This window comes from Odontomachus brunneus, unplaced genomic scaffold, assembly GCF_010583005.1.
Source record: "Odontomachus brunneus isolate Ranch 3 - 2012 unplaced genomic scaffold, Obru_v1 Obru_scaffold_091, whole genome shotgun sequence".
NCBI lineage: Eukaryota > Metazoa > Arthropoda > Insecta > Hymenoptera > Formicidae > Odontomachus > Odontomachus brunneus.
In genome coordinates, this window is record NW_022639541.1 from 1,036,443 (window position 1) to 1,061,121 (window position 24,679).

Here is a 24,679-nt window from a genome sequence, read left to right on the forward strand (position 1 = left end):
TTATTCCTATTGATGTCCCATCAGGAGAGGCGAGCGACCGACCCACACGAATGCGGTGTTCTAATTTCGCGCGATCGCGATCTCGTTGTCGTTGTCGTCGTCCTCGTCGCCCTGCTTTACCCCGGTTAGATTGCTCGTTGGCGAGGAAAGGACACCGCGCCAGGTAATAGATCTTGGGGGCTTTTCAACGCAGACAACAGACCTAAAGCGGCGATGGACTCCGATAAAAGCGCGAAGGCTCTGTAAATGTTTTTGTTTATTTAGAAATTTCCGCGCTTAAGTATGAGCTAATTGATGAGACTCTGGTATCCTTTCAGCGCTTCGAGAGCTGCAAGTTAAGAATCAACAAACTTTCTCCGGCTCTAATTGCGAAGAACTCCCGCCGACGGATGATTCTCTTCGCGCAATTCGCAGCGGAACCACTGGTGATGTCTCGATAATTGTTTCACTCGGCAGTCAAGCAGAGTCGTCGTCAGAGTTTGATATTTACTTAGCCATACATATATATATATATATATATATATATATATATATATATATATATATATTTACACATTTCGGTGACTGCTACGGAGCGCGACGGAACGAAGGTAGCACGTTCACCCTACAGGACATGTTTGAAAAGGATGATCCCTGAGAGAAGACCGGTCCAATTTCCGAACGCTTATCGGAACGCGTGATTGAAGTACCGGCGGGATTAAGGGTGGTAGGCCTGACTAGCATCAGGTCGATAAGTCGTCCACCCCTTAAGGTTCAGAAAGTCGGTGGCCTGTGAGGGTGCACGGGCGGGTGGAAAAGGGAGAGAGAAAGAAAGAGATAGGCTGAGCGTGAAGGCGAGAGGGCGAGCGAAAAAGCACACGTACATCGCCGCGTGCCGCGGTTACGGCCGGCACGACATCGGCAATGCGGCAATGCAGCCGACGGCGGCGTTTAATGTCGCTACATCGGGCAGTCATTGCACCTGGCACCATTCGCGAGCTCCGTCAGAGCTCGGGAACACAGCTGGGAAACGGGGTTGGCGATATTAAGGGCGCGCGGACACGCCGTGCGGCCCGCCGGCCCGCGTAACACAGTTTCGAGATTGGGCACACGGCGGTGGTATCGATGGATCGCAGCTCGCTCGCTCACCCACGCGCTCACGGTGATAAAGACCGATGGTGAACGATCGCGTTATCTGCTGCAAAGCACGACGGCGGGGGTGAGCGCGATAACGAGAGGCGATAACAGCGCAGCGAGCCGCGGCTCGCACGTTCAGCGTTTCTTACATAGAAAAATACTCAAGTTTTCCTTAAATTGGGAAAAGTTATCCTTTAAAATCCTCGTTATCGTGTATCGTTATATGACAGACTTAGAACTTAGGTAATGACGTTATCGCGCGCGCGTTACAAGTTACCTTTTTGCCAATAATACCAGATTACGCCACCAGTAACGTATAAATTACATTTCTCAAATAACGATAAGGCACTCTTAAAACGTAGCTTTCATAGTCCTAGGAAAAGGTGACTCGTCACAGTTGCGCATTGTAAAAAGCAGTGTTGGGAAGTAACGGCGTTACCCAGTAGATACCAATTAAATCAATTAATCATTAATTACATCAATGTTATTTCCTATTCAACAATGTAAATGCGATATAACATTTATATCGTAGAGTGGGGAATTATAATATTGATGTAATATTAGTGTTACTATCACTTTTCACCATTTTCATCAACAACGATAATGTGTTTTTTCAACGAGTAAGCATATAACAGCAACGAGTTACTCTTGAAATTAGATAGAAATATTAATTAAAATTCTTTCAATTCTGAAGGAAGGTAACTCGTCTCCGTTTCCGTTATTCATTTCGAAATGTGCGTTACATCCCGATGTTAACTTGCTTCTTTTTTTTTTAATGTTTTTCGAGTACACTCGCGTGACGAAGCGTGTTTCTCACCGGAGCGAAAAACATCACCGTGCTGAGAATTCGCGACGATTTTAGCAAATCTGTTCGCGTTAATGCGGTCGTAACTAAAGTTTAATCTCGTTATCCGTCGCCGGCAGACAGCGCGAAGTGGCCCCGCGCGAGTATCCAGTTTAATTCGTTAGGTAAATCCATGCCGGCTCTCGAGACCGCTAATTTTAATGGAATCCAAATAACACGTCGGGCCGACGAATGTAAACGCACGCTGCGATTCACCCTTTGACCGCTCGCTCACATTGATATGCTATCGCGACTGTGGATATGAGAATATCTGTATCCACGAGGAGGCCGCGCGGGCGAATGATGCGATTTCGTCGGCAATTTCAAACGCCACTCTGTTTTTTTCCAAATTTTACGCGCAAGACTTTACACTGCCTCTTCTTTTATCTCTCTGCTTCCTCTTGAATAATGTATAAGGTTCCGGCGTGTATCTGTTCGTATCACCGTCCTGGCAGCTTCAAATTTATGAGACACGTGTGCGTTGCCGGTGACGCGGTCTCACGTTTAAGACTTTTGTTCCAGGAAGACGCGTAACACGCGGCTCTCGGCCGAAAATACCTCGACGACATTTACGAGAGACGGAGCGTGAGGTACTCGCCGACTCTATTGAGCACATTCTCTCCTGCGGTGAGTATTTTCTTCTCTCAGTATGTGGGAGTGTGTGTGTGTGTAGCGGTTAATAATTAATTAACGACCATCTCTCCGGCAGGTTCGGTGAATAAATCGCACGTGAGGCAAACTCGCTGACTCGTAAATTCACTCTACGGTTGAAAGAGAAAAGCTTGGCTAGAGGGTGGTGTTGGTTCGCCCGCGAGCGGAACGGGAAAGCAGGAGAACAGAGGGAGAATGAAAGAGGAAAAACAAAGAGAACAATTAAAAGTGCGCAACAAATTGCAGAAGATGGAACGTGTTGAGAACACGGCTGCTCTAGACCGTTTGTGCCGATGAATTTTTATTAGTTTCGACGGTTATTCTCAGAGCGAAACAGGACAAACCGGCTCCCGTTTTTCAACCGTTCTTCTCTTCCTTCCACACCCTTTCTTGTTTTCGCTTACGAGTTTGCCTACCAAGACGTAAGTACCGGCGAGTATCGATTATATGGACCCCCGTGCGTCTCGTGACTGCTCGTTGTCCATTGTACACCCCGCTGTTCGTATAATCCACCGACACTGACGATTCCCCCGCGCAGTCGAGCGAATTTTCCATCGATTCTCGTTGCGCTACTCCGAAAACGAGCAAGTCCGCGATACCCTCGCGAGTTTCTCCCGACGTGAAATCGAAGTTCACGTCGTGGAGAGAAGCGAATTGACGCGTGTTGCAGGCAGAACGTGACGCAAGTATGATTTCTGGCTTACGGGCACGAAGATGAAAATCGCGAGAAGCCAAGGAAATGACTTGAATGGGAAGGACGATTTATTTATTTAGCCATGGCTGTAACATTATCATGAGTACTTTTATAGTTTGCAACTAAATTTCAATTAAAATAATAATGGGCAATTAACAATAGCAATTTAAAATTATATAACTTGCTGATGAATGTTATCAATTTCTTTAATTGTAACTTAACTTTAACTTCATTGTGAACAAAAAGTGAAATATCAGCGCAATAAGTTAGATACAAGAATTGTGTGATTTTGATTTGCAAAATTACAATTTTTACACGGAGAAAATATTGCAAAATCACTTTGAAATTATATTTCTTTTTACAACATTTTTTTTATAAGGCTGGATTAACATTATGATATAAGTTACTATAAAAATACTATAGAAATATTGTACTATAAGTTATTATAAAAATATATTATAGAGAAGAAACTAATAGAAGTATATAATATAAAAAATATTGAAGCAATTGCAATAATTTTGCAGTAAAATGTCAAGCGTGCATAACATTTTTGAAAAAATATATAATAATTTTAGTTATAATTTCTCTCTCTATATGATTCAAGAGAGAGAGAGAGAGAGATACAAAAATATTATAATTTCTATTACAATATTTTCTCCATATATTTGTGTTAGGAAGGTAAAACAAACGATCGTGGTTTGGCTGATAGCAATTTTGCATCGTCGATTAAATGAATCAGAATTCCATGCAAAATGTTTCTACTTTTGAACTTTGATACGCTAATGTCGTGCGATGCGGGTATATCAAATATTTGAGAATGCGCATAAAATATTTAAAGAAGCACCACAAGGGAGAAATAAACACCACAAGTGGTGCGGAGGAAATTAATGATCATGGTGCTCGGTCTCCTGGAAGACGTGAGCAATTTTCAGTCAACGGCGGCGCTTCGAGAACGCGGCTTTAAAAATTAGGTCGCGACTTTACGATCGAACAAGCGCGCGATATTTTTAAACTTCCGCGCGCAAGACGCGGAAGCGCTTGGCGCGCACCAAGCGGCGAAGTAGCGGCTAGTAACGAATAAGCTTGAAGCTCTCGCGGAACGCGGCGCGCTGATTGGCGTTCCCTGCGGCGCGGCAAGCGTTTCCGCATTCTGCGTGCGGCAGCCATTGAAACGCGCGGTTTTGCAGTCTCGAAGTTTGTTTTCTATCGTCAAACTTGCTCTAGTTCTCTTCTCTCCTTTCTCCCATCAAGTCTCAGCTGTACACCTGTTTCTTTTTCAGTTCCGCAAGTGTATATTAGTTCAGCGATAAAAGACGAACTCGAAGTAGTTGTTGCGCGCGTAGGCAGACAAATTATTTCCTCCACGGAGATGTTCCATTCCACACGGAACATCATTCCACCTCCTGAGGACACGACGAGACGCGACAATATATCATCCCTTCGAGCGACGTAAAAAGCGACGAGCTGATGGATCAGAAGCATCCATTTCCTAGAGGTTAACGACACCCGCCGACACCGGTATCGTTCTTCATTAACCCAAATCTATCTCGATTACCGTTCGCTGAGCCGGAGCCTCGGCCAGCGCGCCTTTTCAATTCGTAATTTATAATTTGTTGCCTCGTTCCCGGTAATTCGGATTTCTTGGTGTACGCGCGAAATGAGGTCGAATTTCGCCAGTGAAACAAAGATCGCGGATCTCTCAATATTTTATCTCAGCAAGATTACCGCTGCCTTAATTCTAACTTAACGCAATGAGGCAGTGCCTCACCCTAATCAGTTTCCCGACGTGTACTCGCTCGTGAACGTTATCTGGATCCTCATCTTATCCGCAAATCGCGTCTGTATTAAAATAGATAATCGTACTGAGAAAAAAAGAGGCTTGACCTAACTGAAATTATAGTTTTCTTTGGCCCTAATCATATTTCTTTTTGATAGCTCTAATATGAAAATGGTAATATAAAACAGTATAAAATAGTAGTAAAATAATAATGTATAAAATAGCAATATAAAGTAGTAATATATAAGGCCATTATCATTGATTTTATAGTATAACTTTGTAGTATAGTATATTATACGTACATAATCTTAAGTAAACCTTATAGTATATTAACTGAATATTATAGCAGAATTTACAAAAGAGGATAGTATTCGTGACTATAATTTATAATAAATATTTCTCTGCGCGATTACGGTTACAAATACCAAGCATTTTTTTCTCAGTGTGAGTTACGGCTTCCCGTAGCTTGAAATTGCGTCCGGCCTATGAACCCTTTTTCCTTTCTCTCTCTTCCTCTCAATCTTTTTCCATCTCTTTTTCTCTCTTCTCCTCCTCTTCCTTTCACGACGGACGATCTATATCGGGAACGCTTGCAGATTGTCGCGACCTGTTCATGAAGGACTAGCACGCGAATACAGTCATCGACCCTCTTTGGTCTCGGGATGCTTTACACAATACCATCAAACTGACCTACGGTAACACTTTATTCAATATAGACCGTGCACGAGACGCGGTGCGAGGGGGTGAGTGGTGAACGAGCGCGCGACCTGCACATACGCGAAAAAGTCGATCCACCCCCGCTCTGCATTTCGCTTGTTTTTTCCTCTTCTAATATTTCGCGACTCGTCGTTCCACCTCGCGTTTGACACGCAAACATACACATGTCCGCCCACCCGCGCGCGAATACACACTCACGGCGGTTTGATACCTGATATTTCAGCGGGCGTGAAAAAAATTGTATAAGAAATCCGATTTTCTTGGCTAAAAGCGAGAAGGGTGTTTACTCCGGGACGCGCCTTCGCGGCGGCCTTGGAAAATAAGGTAAGCGCCGGCCCGGAGCTGCCGTAACTGCCGTCGTAAAACGCCAAACGACGAACGAAAATATATCGGCCGCGGGGGCGACGCGTTCTTTTCGCAGGGGAGAGGAAAGGCGCGGAAGAGGCTCGCGCGGATGGACAGACGAATGAGCATCGCGACGACGTCACCGGAACGGAATAACGGATGTGCCATCTCGCAACTTGCTACGCACGCAAATGGGGAGTGAGGGAGATGGGAGAGACTTAGTAGCTGGCAATCCGTCAGTGTCAAGTCCCTGGATTTCGTCTTGGGCCCGACATCATGCTGACGCGGCCTCACGCTGATTTTCATCCCAACTTATGCGTATCTTCGCAAAAAAGTAGATAATTCGAGAGTTTCGGATAAAATATTTACAAGTTTGGGAAACGAGGGCTGCCAGATGTGGGATTAACTCTCCTACATTTCTGTCAGCGAATTGGATAATATAATATTATGATGCAGAGAAAAATGGTTCATCTAACTAAAATTATAATTATTCTTGGTCTCAATTAAAATTTGGCTCTTCCAACACGCAAAAATGATAGTAGTAACATACATGTAAAGTTATTGTCACTAACATTATAGTCGAATTTAATAAGAGAGAAAAAATAATTTTCTTTATCATAATCTATAGTTATTTCTCTGTGTGATTATAGCTAGAAATATCAAACATTTTGTCTCATTGAGATATGACAGTATAGTGACCTGATAGTACACGGAGAGAGAATATTATAGTTTCTTTTCATATAAATTCTGTTCAATTTTATTATTTATTTATTTATTGTTTCTAATAGTTCACACGTATACACATAGAAGTAGATCATCAGTAAGAACTATCTCGCTGAGAAACGCGGTAAATTTTGTTAGAAACGTAGCAGATTTCATTAGAAACATGGCGCGAAATTATAACATAGATGTAAAGTAACTAATGCTCGATATTTACCGAGAAATAGCACATATGAAATAAAAGGATAGAGTGAATCACTGCAAAATGTCGATCCATTTCTTGATTGCAAAATCCTACAGCAATGTTTACTATAAAATTCTCCCGGTGTATAAAATGATTGATCTGATAGTGTGATGAAGATTAGGTAAGTAGGTTATTAGGATTTTCCAACCGCACACATTATTGATTCATCATTTATTGATTATTTAAAGAAGAGAGGCAACGCCGAGTCGAGTAATCTATCGCTGTAATACCTTTACGCTAATATCCAGAAACGTACATGTATGGTTGCAGAATACTAATAACCTAATTACATTGTGCGTTAAGGCTATACCGCGGGTCAGTACACATAGATGTGCATAATGAAGCTCATTAGATTGCGCTTCTCTGTTAGAGAAGATTCGCGGTTGCAGTTGAGGTCGAGATTAAGCTCTAAAACGATCCATAATTCGCGATTTCGGAATTCGGGATTGAAATTTTATTCGCGAATAAAATTCTGCGAGAGATAGGGAAAGAGAGAGAGAGAGAGAGAGAGAAAATATTATCAGATTTTTCAATGTGACTCAGCTGTTTTCCATATTACCTGTGCCATGCAAAATTACAAATAGAATCTCTCTCGTTGCGAATTCCGCTCCGAATTGCAAATATCCGTCGAAGTCCGGGCCTCGAGCGTCGGCGACACGGACTTTCTCGTGCAAGTAAAAACGAGCTGTGCGCTTGATTAAGCTCGAAGAGCTTAAAACCGAAAAAAAGGAAAATCTCAAGCACCGAATTTCCAATGCTCCATGTGACGATTGTATTAGATTTTTTAGACACACGTGCGCGCGCAAAAGAGTAGCAGACGCTCGGAGCGCGCGCGCGTTTGCACAACCCCTGCTTATTCTCTTTCTCTTTCCCTTTTCAGCAAGGAAACGAGCGAGCGGGAGCGAGTGTCAGCGAGGGAGGAAAAGAGAGACTCGCCAAGGGGTCGGCGCGGCACAGGGTGAACTACTCGTCGGAGGTACACGCTCGTGCGCTCACCTACAACCGGGAGACTCGCGTGTGTCTGTACCTACCACGGTTTTACCACATGTTGCGCTTCGATGCGAGGGGCGCAAGTCAGCCAGGAGCCCGGGCCATCAGGATAGACGGCATCTCTCCCCTCGGCTCGGTCAGTTACGCGATTGCCAGCGTACGATTCACGCGGCCGGTGTGCGTCCCGAGGTGCTGCTGCTACTGCTGCTGCTCCTGCTGCTGCTATTGTTGCTACTGCTGCTGCTGCTGCTGCCGTTTCTGTTGCTCGTGCCATCCCGTAGTGCGCTCGAGTGCGTCGCCCCGAGTCCGACCGGATCCCTCCATTCGATCGGCGAACTCCCCGAGAGGGTGCCGAGCAGCCAGATCGGGTGGGATACTCGCGACGTTGTCGAAGATGCTCGAGCTGTGAGCGTGATCGTTTTCTCCACAAGGTGAGTATTCCTCACAAAGTGGCACGGTTTCCTTTGGTTTTCTCGGTACCCGGGTTATGCACGAAGATCGATATCTCGCGATCTGCAAACGCATGTTTCATTAATCATACACTGTAAATCCAAGCGTTTCATTTCGGCTGAATCGCTTTTTACTCGTTTCTTGTCGTTTCCACTTATGTTATTTAATATGTTACGTTAATTTACATTATTAAATTCTAATTTCAAACGACGTGATTTAAAGTCCCAAGAAACGTATGAAAAGACCTTCGGCCGAATTACACGCTTGTACGTTTAACAATGACACACTTGGATTAGCAATGTAAAAAATCTCCAACCCGAGCAGCACATATTAGTTAGCCAACGGTTGGCTAATATAGATTCAATATTGGCATGAATGTTTCGTGCTGCTTGGGAGCGACAATATCGCAGTCGTTAAACATCATCGCGCAACTATTACGCGAGTAGTTATTATCTGCGCCATAATGTCCAACAACAATGTCTTATTATTGCTAAAAGGTTACAAAATAACAATCCTGCCTTTATTAATATAAAAAAATGAATATATCATATGCAGAGAGAGTAAAAAAACTGTTGATCTCGCTTCGAATTTTCGCGATTTTCAGTGCGAATCATATTTTCCGTTGTTTCGATACAAAAACATTAATAGGGGCGATTATATATGCAAAGTTACCGATGATAACGCTATAGTAGCGTTCACAAAGAAAAGCGGCGTTTTTAGGCTGTAATTACGGCACTACGCGATTACAGTCGCGAATATCAAACACTTTCTTTCTCAGTACTTGTGTTCCTCTCTGCATGCATAATGGTGGAATAATACTCGCGTCACCGCGGTCAATAAAAACGAGCTGGGCTTGTTTGAAATTTATCATAATCCCGAACATTCACATGCTAAACAGGCGAGAGACCCGGACGCGTATGTCAAAGCGGGAGTTAATGATTCAGCGAAACGTAACAGCGCGGCAAAAATTTTCCAAAGGGTCTCACAGTCCTACCTTGCGTCGACAAAGACAACCTGTTGGTTGAACGAACGAGAGGCAAAAAACGGTGAAACGAGTAATGCGTTCCTTTGTTCTGTCTGGTTCGGTCTTAAAAAATGAGCCGTGGCTACTCTATGCTGCGCGGCCTCGCAATATCATCAAGTCGCGATATATTGGCTAATGAGTAAAGAAGTATCGGGCTTTCGGTGATTTCAAGCCGCTGTTGAGTTGGCCCCGATCGTTACGAGCCGCGACGGGAGTTTCACCTGGCCGAACGCGGCCTGACCAGCGAAATTCGACGCGCGAAATTTTCTAGCGAACTTGCTCGTCTGCAGCTGTAGATCGTTGAAATGATCTGAAAGGGACGAAATGTGTGATCTGAAATAATACTCAGCGTAATTTTGGATATCAAACGTGATTTCTCGCTTCTCACGGCCATCTCGGCCGGGCCCTGCCATCAATCGGTTTTAGCAAACGCAACGTGCGCGAACAATTAATACCGTCACTTAAATGTCGCTGATAAAATGCGCCACGCTCGAACGACCGGCAATTTCCACGCAGAAAATATGTCAGACAGACTTTGCGGCGTACAGGGGAAAAATGTTTTCCCAACGGCAACTCGCGAGACTCCCCGTCACTTCGAACAAAGCCGGATTTTAATCTCCACGAATTAATCTGTCGAACCAAAAATTATACAAAACTGTCGCGTCGTGCGCTTTATTGAAATAAAACAGCGCTTAATACACATACACGCATTGCGCGATATTACATTTTCGGGTTTTAAGTTTTACTTTTTTGTTTGCCTTCTATTCTGAAAACTACATTGAAAGAGAAAAAGAGAATTATTAATTTCGTAAAAATTATTATCATTTTCAGTTGTTTTAGCAATGAAGTGACAACTTCAACTTCACGGAGAGAATATATGTTGTAATCCTTTTTTCTCATACAAATTTTTTTCAATTTTACTATACATTTTTAGTGATGCAGAAATAAACTGTCTGGAAAATATATCTTGCCACAGTAAATTGGATCACAGTAAATTGGCATAGTATCTTGGAACAGTAAATTTTTTAAAATTCCGTTGGAAACATAGTAAATTTTTTAATAGCAGTTTCAATATCTAAAATATGTATAGCATATGTAAAATGAAGGATTCACGAAGAAAGGTTTGTAATAAAAATTACTATAAAATTTTGTTCTCTCCGTGTAATCAATCACTGCGGAATGTCGATCTGTTTCGTGGCTACAAATTTCCATAGTAATTTTTATTATAAAATTCTCCCTGTGTGTATGTACGGTTGTTATTAGTAACACTGCCGCAACACACGCTACACGTGCTATTTATAATGGTTCTTCCGTCTGTAACTATTTCACTGTGCGATTATAATCGCATGTAGCAAGCAGACACTTCCCTCTCAGTTTAGAGAGCTCAAGATGAAGGATGTAAACGATTTCTCGTTATTAACGTCGGGAAACGGCCGGGAATCTGTATCACGTTTCCAGCGTTGAAAGCGAAAAATCGCAGGAGCTATATAGGGCTCACCTCGCCGTTATGAAAGCGTTATTAAATAGCGTCGCGCACGTACGCGCCCGCAAGCAAGACCAGAATAATTTATACTAAGCGCACACGAATAGTGGCGGAATATCTATGGGCGCAAATAACACGAGGACTTAAAGTGTACGTTCGTGAATATTTATTACGCTTTAAGCGCGTGCGTGCACACACATAGAATTGCAACAAATTTTTCCATCGGTTTAGACACCAGAAAAACGACGACGTTTACAGAAACGTTGCAACTCCCGATCGCGAATCACTTCGCACAATGCTGACGTGAACGCTGCAATTTGAATGGAAGTAACACAGTGGCCCAGTTCCGCTTTCCAGCACAAAATAATTAGATTTACTAATACCACTTTTTGTCAGCTATTTTGCTCTGTAACTGTCGAAGTATGATGTTAAATATTAATTATTAGAATACACAACTAAATGACAAATATTTGATAAATATATCACGTAACTTCAAGTTCCTTCGAGTAAATTTTTATTAATGTATCTCTTTGCATACATACATTCCTTGAATTCAGTAATCGTGTCTGTTCTCTTTGAACCCTTATATTTTTATTGTTTTTCACGAAATAATACCAAACGCTTCGCTGTGAAAAGAAATTAGAGTAACTATGTAAACCGCGCACATATATACTTTACTTTTAAATCCTTTAATAATCATCGCTTAGATGTAACACGATTTTAATATCCGCAAACGTCAGCAATATTTCCATCAGGTGATGAAATTTCCGAAAAAAAAAACTTATTTCCTTCAAAATTTTATTTATTTCGTACTAGGAAATTGATTCGGATCGCCGTGCGTAGCCAATTGTCCACCCGTCGTGAACAATTTTCATTCACGTCATCGACGATTACGTAAGATCGATGTTTTGCAAACAAGTGGGTCGATAGTTTGTTCTTTCTTTTCCTCTCTCTTTCTCTCTCTCTCTCTCTCTCTCTTTTGTTTTCATTAAATTTATAATTAATTCATTAAACACACGAACGCTCCAAGGCGCGCGTATAACGCGCTGACTGACTGATTTGCATATATATTTCCGAGATACGCGAGGCGCAGAGTGCCGGTACTAACTCGGTTACTCGACTACGAGAAACTACGGTCAATGATTCCTCGACTACGAACGGTCAATGATTCCTCGATTACGAGAAACTACGAGGAACGATCGGATCGCTTCCGGTAGAAGGAGACCCGATAACAAGGAGCCTCCGTTAAAGCCAAATCACACTAGCGATTGGCGATTGACGATTGACAATTAAAGATTAGATTTTAACGAATCAACAAGCTTCAGCCTTGGCTTGCTTTGTCCCAATTGGTCAAGTTCCAATCTTCAATCGTCAATCATCTATCGCCAATCGCTAGTGTGATTTGGCCTTTAGGGCCTTTGCACGAAGAAAAATTTTAACCGTAACCGTAAGGTCATAAGAAAACTGACCAATCAGAGTTGATTATTCTCCTTGCGTTCGTAGAATAATCGACTGTGATTGGTCAGTTTTCTTACAACCTTATGGTTACGGTTAAAATTTTTCTACGTGCAAAGGCCTTTAAGTTATCTTTTGAGAATCCTCGATTCCACGTACATTTTCGCGCGCACGCAATTCGCACATGTGCGCCTTTCCGTCTTTGCACGTACGTGCGAAACTTAATATCGGGGTAGAGCAGGGGAGTTCTGTTAAAACTCACAAAGGCCGCCGAGCGAATAAACGCGCGGTCTCATTTATCGGACTGCATTTTATTGGCAAACCGCTTGCGCACGTTGCGTAATAACCGCGTCAGCCATGTTTTAACGAATAATGTCACTAATAATTATGTTATTTTGCAGGCTCGTGCGCTTCACAGCGCGGTGGAGCGGCACCAATGCCAGTCAGGAAGGGCCTCCTCGCGCCGCAGAATACTTTCTTGGATACCATCGCCACACGTTTCGATGGAACCCGTAAGTTTTTTCGCCCTTCTATTGCATTTTTACGCCGTGTGTGTTCGTGCCTGTGACCCGCCGAGTCGATATATTTCACCGCCGAATGAATCACTGCTCGCGAGCGAAGGAGATTGCGTTCGGAAAAATATTGATACGTCGGGATCTTATATCTATATGATTACTTTCCCTTTACCCTTGGAGATTGATTCCCGCGAATATACAGGCTGTACCAAAACCATCGAAGCAATTACGTATCGTGGAGCTTAATTGGAGTCGGAGATCCTTGAGCGAAAATATCGAGATAGCTCGCCGTGTTCATATTGCAACTTCCAACTTGTAATATTTTTATTCTCTCAACTAAACTTCTAATTAGAATTTTGGCCGAATATACTCCAAAAAAATGTTATTTTGTTAATCAGTCAACTTTCTGCACGGAGAGAACATACTATAATTTTTTTTTCATATAAATCCTTTTCAATTTTTCTATATTTCTCTCTAAGAGAACGTAGGAATAGACTGTTAGTAAAGTCTATCTTGCTAAGGAACATAGTAAACTAGTTTAAACCCGACGTTGTCTGGATTATCGCAAAACGTCAAGGAGATAAAGCCAAGGCAAGAGATTGAGGTGCGTCCATGATTTCATGGTAGTCTGTATATTTTCCGCAAGGTCCTAGAGAGTAATTATGCAAAATTTGGACCAATTCAAATTGGTCAAAAGGTTTAGGAATTATAGGGAATATACAGGCATTCTATTTTATACACAGATTTCGCTAGAAACATATAGCAAGTTTTTCATTAAATATATTAATTTCTAAGTCCCTAAAATATAAATATCGTGTATGAAATGAAAGGATAGTTAATTGCTGTAGAATGTCGATTTTTCGTTTACGAAATTCTACAATAATTTTTATCAGAAAATTACTCTCCACGTGTAAAGTTTGCGAAGAAGCAGCCTTTTCCATTGGCTTACACCTTCAAAAGTATTGATTCATTCAGCATTTTAGTATCCGAATTTATGATTCTAACGAAGCCCCAGAATACGCTATTAAAGTATGATTTTAAGAAAAGCCTGTATATCTACCGCAAACCACCCTCTGTTTTATGACCAGCGTCGCGCAAGTACAGCAGAGTTCTTCGTATTCTCGTCGCGCGACAAAAGTCACGAGGGGAAGAAAAGCACGCTCGTAAAACTTCCCTCGAGAAACGGCGGACACGGAAGAAGGAAGTGTCTCATGTGGTAACTCTGACATTCGGATTACTTTATTCGATTCACGTTAATCCCTGCCGCGATATGAGGGGTGCGCTTCCTCATCGTGGTCGCCGTCGTAAGTTGTGTAGAACCTCCAGAAGAGACAAGGAGAGGTGAACGCGCTCTCCCTTTACTCGTGAAAATCATGTTTAGATAACGGCGAGAGGATGGTGGAGGAAAGACAGTAACGTGTCGGCGATGTGGGATCGTTAATATGTTGAGAAACCTAAACCTGAACTTAACCACCCTGTCAATGAGATGAAACCAGCCGGGGATGAACCGTGTGCTCACGTCTCGTTTGCCGAGGTTTATCGGTCGCCTAATAGTCCTCGTTATTTAGCGAATGCTAATGCCCGATCGGGCCGTGCGGGCTTCCCCTTAGCGACCCGATAGTTAGTGCATTAACCACGGCAGAAACGTTAATGACACGAGACGCGTCGAATCTTGGTCGTGCCGTGCTATGCCGTTGTTCAATTCTGAATCGGAAACCGCGACGAATGTAGTTGATTTGATTTTATTTGAAATTCAACGACAGAAATCACGATAATTGAATCCAGGAATTTTTACACGCATGCTTAAGCAGACAAAGCTCTTTTTCTACATGAAATTTTAGATTCTGTTCTTGAAATATAGAAGTTAAATTGGCTCTTTCAACGATAATAGCTAAAAGAGGAAGGATCAAGTGACCAATAAGAGCCTTGTTAAAGTTCTTGTGCATTTATTATCGTCAATTACACGGGCAAACGATGACTATCTTTAGTTAGCACAACGAAAAGTCGATTAGATATGTATAAGAAGATAGTAAAAACGATGTTTTCGTCTGTGACGACCAAAAAGTCCCTCTTGGAGGTTTAGCTCGCGGAAATCCGAAAGAAGCGGCTCATTTCTTGCAGAACACGGGAATCTAAGCTATAACTTGCAGCTGCAAAATTTCTTATTCCGCCGACAGTGATGGATGCGGCGATCTTACGTAACTGAGAAGAATTGCGGCGGTAATTTTGCCGGGATTATTTTCGCGGGTTCGCGTGTACAACGCGAGTACGTACACCTGACCGATCGACCGACCGCCTCCATCTACAAGCGTGCGAAACTTGGCCCCGTCCGTGCCGAATCTTCCCTCTCGTCTCTCTGTCTTATCCTACGGATCTACAAGTTAGTTTACACCTAACTTTCGCGAATTATAGCCGTGGCGATATAAACTTCGGACCTGCCTACCCACCTAGTCGGCGCTACGAAGAATCTAATTACGAGAAGTAGGCGGCCAGGATCGCCAACGTCGTCATCTTAGGCGAATTAAAGCTGGGGTTGCATCCTTAATAAGCATCGCCCTGTCGTCGTCCTCATCCACCTCATTCTTTTCCTGCCCCTCCGCCTCGTCCTCTTCGTCGTTGTCACGGTCGTCGTACTTTTTCCTCCGATGTCCTCGGTATCCACGATACTGAGAAATCCCAGGTCGACGCAACTTCCACGCGGACAATCGTGTATCACCTAATGCATTTCACTCGGTTATTAAGCTGCACAACGACGCAATCCCTTCCCGAGCTAATTTATTTGTCCACTTGACCGCGTATCTAAATATACATCTTTAGCTTTCCCTTTTCTCTCTCGTCTTTTTCCTGGTATTCTGCGCCCAGCATCCTTGGCGCATAATGGAGTCAAATGAAATTTCATGTTCCAAAAAAAGATTAGTCTTGAAATTTCAATCAATTTCGATTTTTTTTTTTTCAATGAAGACTACTGAAATTTGGAGCAACTTCGTCAAGTCAGATTTTTGTCCTTTGCTTCTTCTCTTCTAAATCACACATAAAGAAGTTGAATTTGTTTTTCGATCAATCAATAGATAACTCATTTTATATCTCATTTAATTTAACAAAAATTTCTAAATCTAACTTCTTTGTATCTGGTTTAGAAAAAGGGAAACAAAAGGCAAAAACCTGACTCGACAATGTCGTTTCAAATTTCATTAGTTTTCGCTAAAAAATAGCGCATCGAAGTTGGTTCAAATTTTGGACTGTGACCTTTTAGAAACATGAGATTTGACTTCATTGTGCGGCGTTTAGTTAACCTCACGATCGTCCCTTAATACTTCCCGCCCTCTTAATCGGCCACTTTCCTTCACAAAGTTGCGAACGTTACGCGTTGAGTGTTTCTCGCTCGGCCGTTGTGACAAAGCCTGTTATACAGTGCACGCTCCGCGAAACCGAGTCGCGGCCGACCCTTCGGCGCCATCGCCGTCGCCGTCGTCGTCGTCGTCATCGTCATCGTGTGCGAACACCTGACAGCGCCCTGCGTTTCGCCAGGTCCGTCGACCCCCGACCGTCGATGCATGGAATATTAATTCAACGTCGGCGCCACGAGAATCGATTCTGTTTTCAAAGCCGTGTATTTTCGTTCTAAGCCGATGAGGCTCGCGCAGCGAAGAATATTTTCAGCGCAGGGTCCGGCATTCGTCGTTGAAATGTGTCACGCCGAGGTGTCATTGGTGTAGAACGGACAAATTCTAGATATAACCGATACACATAGGAAAAAACATTTTGCATTCAAGTCGAATGTTAATTATATCAAGTAGTTCGTAAGTTATACTTACAAATATGTCACAAACTCATCAGAAATGTCAAATTTATTCAACAACCATTTTAGATCCTGGTGAGTTTAGCATTTCAATCTATAGAATATTAAATTCAAATATTAAATTCAAACGAAAACTCAGTTTGTTTACTGCGTACAGTGGAACAAAATTTTTCTTTGATAAAGTTTTATAATATTCTTGCAAAAAAACGAATTCTTTCTTCCAATGCACGATAATGAGCTTTCTCAAATTTAATGAGCAAATTTTAAGACTATTACCGAGAAAATATTCTTTGTTGAAGATAACCATTACTCGAAAGGAAAGTAGACCGAACAATTGCTTTTCTTAGCAGCAGAATGATATTTCTCTGTGTGTAGCACGAAACTCGACGCGAAGCAGACGGCGAAAAGAGATAATATAACCGTATTCAATACGAGTCTATAACGAGTATCAAAGTATGAGTTTGGCTCCGTGTTTTATATACGTAAAATTATCAACGTGATCACATCACACTGCTGTTTTAAATCGCTCCAATTATCTCACTTTGATTATCGGAATTCTCTGCATCCGAAATGCGCCGCGATATTTTTCGCAACAAGCGGGACAGCCTTGCGAATGTAATTGACAGTTATTATTTGTTGAAGAGATACTTATTCACGAATTGTGTCAAAAGAAAAACAGCCGCGGCATTCCCTGGGAAATGCATCCAACGACGACGGTCGACCGCGGCTGGCCACAGACGGGACGTTACTACTTGCGTCGCTGATGATTCGTGGTTCCAGCAGTTTTTTTTTTAGCAAAAATTTCATGTCACATCGATTTTTGTCCGCATTCAGTCGACGAGTGCGTATTCATCATGTAGCGCGTGACACTTTTTTATTCTTCTTTCTCCTTTCTCTCTTTCCCGTTTTCGTCGTTTTGTTCGAAAGCTTGCCGCCGGAGCTTTCGCCGAGAAGTCGCTTCCTCGGCAATCCAATCTTCGGGATTTGAAGAGCGATCGAACGCGAACACACACTCTTTATAAACAATCGCGCTCGCTGTTTTCCCAATTTTGAAAATGGTTAGATCTCAAGTAAACAACCACAAAGCCGTGCGAACTGGTATGTACGACTTTTTAATCACACACACACACACACACACTCTCTCTCTCTCTCTCTCTCTCTCTCTTTTTCTTCCTTTCTTTCTCACGAATTCTCGCAACTTGCAAACGTAACGCGAAATGACGGCGATAAAATGAGCTCGCAAATACGCTCGTGGCTAACTTTTCATTCGTGAAGCGTTAAAAATGCATGGGAATTCAAACATCATAAAGGAGATGGGCACATAAACGGGCTTGCAATACGAGTTGATATCTCCCTTGCTCCCTTTCGCTTCATCTCACTCGCTCTCTCTCCTTCCCTCCCTCTCAATCGTTTGCAACTTTCAGTTGCACGTACAGCGATAGTCAAGTGATATCCTACGATATAACTGTCACAATGTTTGGACCTGTGCGAGCGTTACATGATCTTGACGCACTCCCATAACAAGTTTCAAACTGCATGTCATACGATGCACCAAACAATTCCGTTTTATCATATACATTTTTTATATCTCATGCATAATAATTTTTATATATCTATTCATATTTATACTCAAGATTTTCTGCATAATGTTGCATGCACGCGAGTTGGTGTTTGTCACAATCCGCTATTATTTGACACACAATCAAGTCTCATGAATTTCTAATTGTTCGTCAATCGCTACTCATCTTATGCAAGACATATCGACAGTTGACTAAACGCTCTATGAATTCAAATTTGCAGTAAATCAGGCTCTAGACTAAAGACACTAAAGATTATAAATAATTTACAAGTATTTACACAAGGTAAAAGTATCAACGCACAAACACGTATCTAATCCTGGACATTTCTGTTGCTTTGATCTTTATATAATTACGGATATTTCAACTGTCAACATAAAATACATATACATACATATATACACGTTGAAAGAAAAAATATTTTGGAAGTAAAAAAATATTGATTCGGCGAACACACTAATATTTACTTAAGTCTAAATTCTCTCATTCAAATATGATAAACAATTGCTATCACGAAAAATTAGGGTTTCCAGAAAATATGTGTCTTCTTATTTGAAAAAATATTTTATATTAATTTAAGTTAGAGTATACGTCATTAATACTCATCGAATAAATATTTCTTATTTTATAGATATGTTTTTTCTCTCACATAAAACACAACGTATATATTCTACGTTGAATTACTCGTGCTCAAAACAACAAAAATCTCCTGGATTAAGCACACGTCCAGGAATTAATACTTTTATCCTGCACCATCCCTCGGAGTATCGTCACGCGTCGATTGCCGCAACGAAATTACCTGAGGGGCGCGAATAAGACCGGATCGATCTTCGATAGCGCGAATCGCGAGTTTTAATTAATTTTTTTTTTCAATTATAAGAGTGAAAACAGGATTAAAATACTCCGGCCAGGGTTGCCGTAAGCTTTGCGCGAACAACAAAGAGAGGATACGCACGTGGCGCGAATAATAACTCGCCGCAGAAGAGCATTCGCGGAATGTTACAAGTGCCCTCGCGAAACAATACGTGGACTTTGTAAAACATGAAGAAGAGAGAGAAAGAGAGAAAGACAGAAAAATCAGCAGACATCATCCCAGCGAATATTTGCACAATAATAACGACACTCGACCCGAGCCATCTCTTGCACCTAATCCAATCGTAAATGTCGCGATAACATCACGAGACTTAGGGTCGGTTTATCCAACCTCTTGCTAAATTAACTAACAGTTAAATCTTATGTCTGTTTCTACCTAATTTAAAGGAGAAACAAAGACAGACGTATGAGTTAACTGTTAGTTAGCTTAGCAAGAGGTTGGAAAAACCGACCCTTACCCTCGCAAACCGAATGTAACGATTTTCGCGCGCAACTCGATCCCGCTTCTCTTTTGCGTCAAAAGCGAGATATATTTCAACGATCTACGTCGCGAATGAACACGCGCTTTTGACACACATCGAGGAGCTTGCGATTTCGCGGGTTAACGCGCGCGCTGAAGTTCGCGCATCCCAACAGCGAACGCGCTTCCGCCGAATGCCGCGCATCAATCAAAACTTGCGAAAAGTGCGTGCGAGAGCGGCCACGTAAACAGCGAGAGCGGCGGTGCATGTATATGCAAAGCTCATGAAATGTCATTCTTGCGGGCGGTGTTTCGATGTGCGATTAATTTTGCAACATGAAAGTTCACGCCAAGCTTAATCCATCGTACACGTGTCACAATGGACCAGTGACAATCAACCTTTTCGGTCGAGGACGAGAGCTCGCTGTATGTCTCGTCCCTGTCCTTCTTCTTTCTGCTTTCTTTTTCGTTGAGAGAGCGAGCGCGACGAAACTATCGATCCGTGCGCGACGGGGAAAATAATGATTACTAAATATGGCTGACTCTCTGTTGGCGCTTATCTTATCATAAATAATAACGGCCACTGACGCAGGTAGATAAAACTTGAAGCGAACGGGCAAAGGTGTGCATGTAACACAGCGGCCGCTCTTGTCATCGTGAACGGCGACTATCAGCCACACGACGGGGCGAGTTTCTCGCAAGCATTTCGAGCGTAACGACGCGAATAGCGATCCAATTAATAAAGCCATTCGATGGCGAGGAAAAAAGATCACTCCGATAGACCGCGGCGAGACAATTTTTTCTCGCGTCTCGTCGCGGATAAAAGCACGCGGAGGAGGAAGAATTCAGTTGAACGATTTCTCAGCCGTGTCAAACCCGAGTTATGCACAATCGCGCTTAAAGTTGTCACGTAACTATTTTTTTTCAAATGCGAATAATTCGCACAAATTTTGTCGTTCCACGCTGTTATTTCGTTGATACTCGTGCCGCCGTGAGAATAAAAATTGAGTCGAAATAAGAACATCAGCGATATGATGGACAAATCGAAGTCCCCCTCATGTTTCTCTCTCTGTCTCTCCATCTCCATCAAGAAAAAAAATCGCCGCGCTAAAATATATGTCGCAATAGCGGCGGAGGGACACAGTTAGCCACGGGACCCCATTAGGCTTCAGATCTCGTGTTTCCAAGGTTAATGAGATTATGATATCCACGCCAAGAAGACATTTTAATGCAAAGGGTCTGAGCGGGAAAGAGAATTTTCTCTCTCCCGCGGGACAGAGAAACCGTCGGTATCGAACAAAACTGTCTGCGATCAGGTGAAGGCTATTTTATCCGAGACGAAACGAAAATTGCACGGGTCTCCGACAAGAGCAACGCGCGGAGATAATAAGTACAAGTGATGTACAGAGGAAAATATGATGCGCGCGCGAAAGTGTGTCCCGATGCACTAGTAATCATTGATTCTCGCGCTTAATAATTCAGAACGACTTGCTTTTATCAAGCGCATGTCGCGCGCTTGATGGACTGCAATAACACAGATAGATGATCAAAAATTGCAACGGTTTTACATCGATAAATTTTGCAACGCGTCCTGTACTCAATAGAAAAATGTAGCTCCTGCAAATAGCTGGAAATCAAATTTTCCTATTGCATACAGGCTACACTGAAAAGAAATATATTTAAAAAATAAAAGATATTTATATTCGATAAGTATTAGTAACATTTATCAAATCTAAATTCTTTGATTTAAAGTAAAATACTTTCGTGAAAAGCTTAAAAATGCATATTTGTTTATTTGAAAAATATTTTAATATAAGTAAATATATTTTGAAAAATATTTTGAAAAATATGTTAATATAAGTAAATATATTATTATATGATATCCACCATGGTAATCATGATTATATGGTGAATATATATATATTTTTTCTTTTTCTTTATTTCTTAAATTCTTAAATTATTTTTCTCTTATTATATGTATAAATGCAAAATGGTAGAAGAATGACGCGTATGAAAGTGCGCCCCAATGCATTAGTAATTGTCAATACCGCGCTCTTGCGCTATTCCAAATTAATATTTCAGAACGACATATTTTTTATCACATGTCGTGCGTTTGATTGATCGTAATAGTACAGACGGAAAATTAAAGATCGCAACACTTTTGCACTGATGAATTTTGCAACGCGTCCTATATCAAATACGAAACTGTACCTGCTGAGAATGACTGGAAATCAAATTCTCCCATTGCATATGGGCGATATATGTAAATACAAATGATAAGGGGAAAAAGTATATCTCGGTGCATTAGTAATCGTCGATTACCGTTCTCACGCTGTTTCGTTCAATATTTCAAAATGACATATTTTTATTATGTATCGCGCGTTCAATAGATTATAACAGCATAAACAGACGAGTAAAAATTGCAGTACTTTTGGGTTAATAAATTTTAATTTTTAATTTTAATTTTTTCTGTCACGCGCGCGCGCGTCTTGCATCCAATAATATAACGTATTTCCTGAAAATGGCTGAACAAAAATTCTTCCATTGAATACATTGCGAAATTCATCAAAATTAAAGCAATGCTGGATATAACGTAGTTTCCTCTTTTCTCCTAATTGGATGTATCAAATTGAAAATGCTTCTACAGAGTGAAAATACAAACGTTAATAAATGGCCAATGTTAAATGGCCAGTTACATGAAATCAACAAACATTTTTTTTCTATCGACGATCGGTAAATAACAAAAATTTTTTGTTGATTTCATGCAACTGTTTGGCATTAGCTATTTATTAACGTTTATACTTTTATTCTGTAGAGACATTTTCAATTTGATGCATCCGATTACGAGAAAAAAGAAAACTGAGTTATGTCAGTATTCAGCACGTAGGTTCAAAAACGGAAATTAAATAATTTCATTTCTTGCGCTTTATTCGACAAACGCGACAATCTTGTGCACTAATCTAACAAAAATATTACAATCTTTTCTTGTTCAACTATACAACGCGAAATTTCATTACGGTACGATAAATGGAGATTGTGTCGGCTTTAACGGAAGTTTCATCTCCGTGATGGCACCGTGTAGTAGCCGAGCAGTGATAACGTGCGTCGTTAAATAGTATTGTTATTTATATGATCGTTTTACAGGCGAAGAGCGAATAATGAAAGTCATATTTATACATTATTTATGAAGAGAAGTTCGGCAGAGCAGAGGCTACCTTATGCTTCCGCTGTTCTTCACGACCGAGGATGATAGTTTATGTGCGTGCTCGCGCCGTCGGATGCGGTTAGGGTTTATTATACGCAAACACGAAACTGATCGCGTGACAACGAAATCCATGGGATGTCGTGTTCGAAAGAGATTCGGCGATGGCGACGGTGGCGGCGGCGGAGGAATCGATTTAAACCGCGAAACGAAGATAGCACTTGACGTTTCATTTGTCTTTCGCGCTTCTCGCATTCGAAACTCGCCGAAGATTCGATTAAAGCTGCCGATTCGTTGTTTCCAAGCGCGCGCCCGTTCGACCACATAGCCGTTTCTCAACAAATTCACGTGGATATAATAAATCTCTTCTCTACCCTCGAAATTACCCCGATAAGCGGCAAATTTGTACACGACAACGCGCCGTGTAATCAAGCTGGATATCCTTATCTTTACAAACTGATGAGATGTATCCTCAGCGCCGACTCGAGAATTTAAGGGCGCGTGGCGAATTCTATACTATCGGTATATTATCGAAAAAAAGTGATTAACATATCGTAGTAATTGGACTGTGTGATAAGCAATCTCGGATTTTTTAGGCTCATTAAAACAATTATACTTTCGTGTAGTTATAATTTGATGGAACTGTAAAGGTATCTTTATTTCTGTACCTTTATCCCATCTAATAACCAAACGTTTTCTTTTCATTTCTTGTATCCTCTTGTTCCTTCATCCCTTGTATACTTCTGTCTTTTATTATCTTTTGTTATACATTTCTTCTATCGATAATTTCTTTTGCATTATCAGGCTAATTTAAGCTTGCCTGCATTACCTACGCTACCCTAACTACTTGTTCCTTACGACGCCATAACAATTATCTCTTATTATTATTAACCTCTATTATCTATGCACTTTTTTCGCCCTGCATTCTGTCTTCCTATCTAACACCATGTTCTTTCACTCGTATACACTATCTACACACTTATTTCTACATAATTTTTCCTATCTGACCAACTATAATTAACTCAATACATTGTCATCACTAAATTATTCCAAACTCATACATCATATTAATCAAACGTCCACATATTTGCACATCATCTAACCAAATTTAATATATCATTATAAAAAGAAGAGGAATTTTAACACATGGCCATTACATACAAAAAATTAATATACTGAAAGAAAAATATCTAAAAAGTAAGAACTATCGATATTCAATGGGTGACACATATTCACTTAAGCATCAATTCTTTCGTGTAGAATATCGCTTCGAATAGAATAAGTTCCTTTTGTTTAAAAACTACAGTTTTTAGAAAATATGTACTCTTTCTCACTTGAAAACAACTTTTTCCCAATGCAAAAATATGTTTTGAGTAAAAAAAATAAATATTGATATAAGTAAATATGTCACTACTAGTGCCCATCAATTCAATATTTATATTTTTTAAATAGTTTCCCTGTTATTATATATCGTAACAAAATGTAATATACGAGATAAAAGAGTAAAACTCGGCGCGAAATCCGCAGCAAAATAACAGGATATAATTATCCTTCCCCGCCCCGAAAGCTTGATTGAAAACTAAAATTAATTCAAATCGATCTTAAATTTATCTAATGAAAATTAAAGTTATCTTTCGACTTTGTAATAATCTCTTAAGCGCGTGCGTTTCTGCGTGGGTGTAGGCTATATATATATATATATATATATATATATATATATATATATATATATATATATATATA

The 24,679-nt window shown here is 41.1% G+C and overlaps 1 protein-coding gene across 3 annotated transcripts in view; it reads left to right on the top strand.

Moving 5' to 3' along the window:
- Positions 1–8,393: 8,393 nt before the first annotated feature.
- Positions 8,394–24,679, top strand: part of LOC116848211 (potassium voltage-gated channel subfamily H member 8) — a 53,078-nt gene continuing 36,792 nt past the window's right edge. For all 3 annotated transcript variants that reach the window (XM_032824075.1, XM_032824076.1, XM_032824077.1), the window contains exons 1-2: positions 8,394–8,529; positions 12,912–13,022. In XM_032824075.1, coding sequence (XP_032679966.1) covers positions 12,947–13,022 — 76 coding nt within the window. In that variant the 5' untranslated portion in view covers positions 8,394–8,529; positions 12,912–12,946. The remainder of the gene's footprint in view (positions 8,530–12,911; positions 13,023–24,679) is intronic.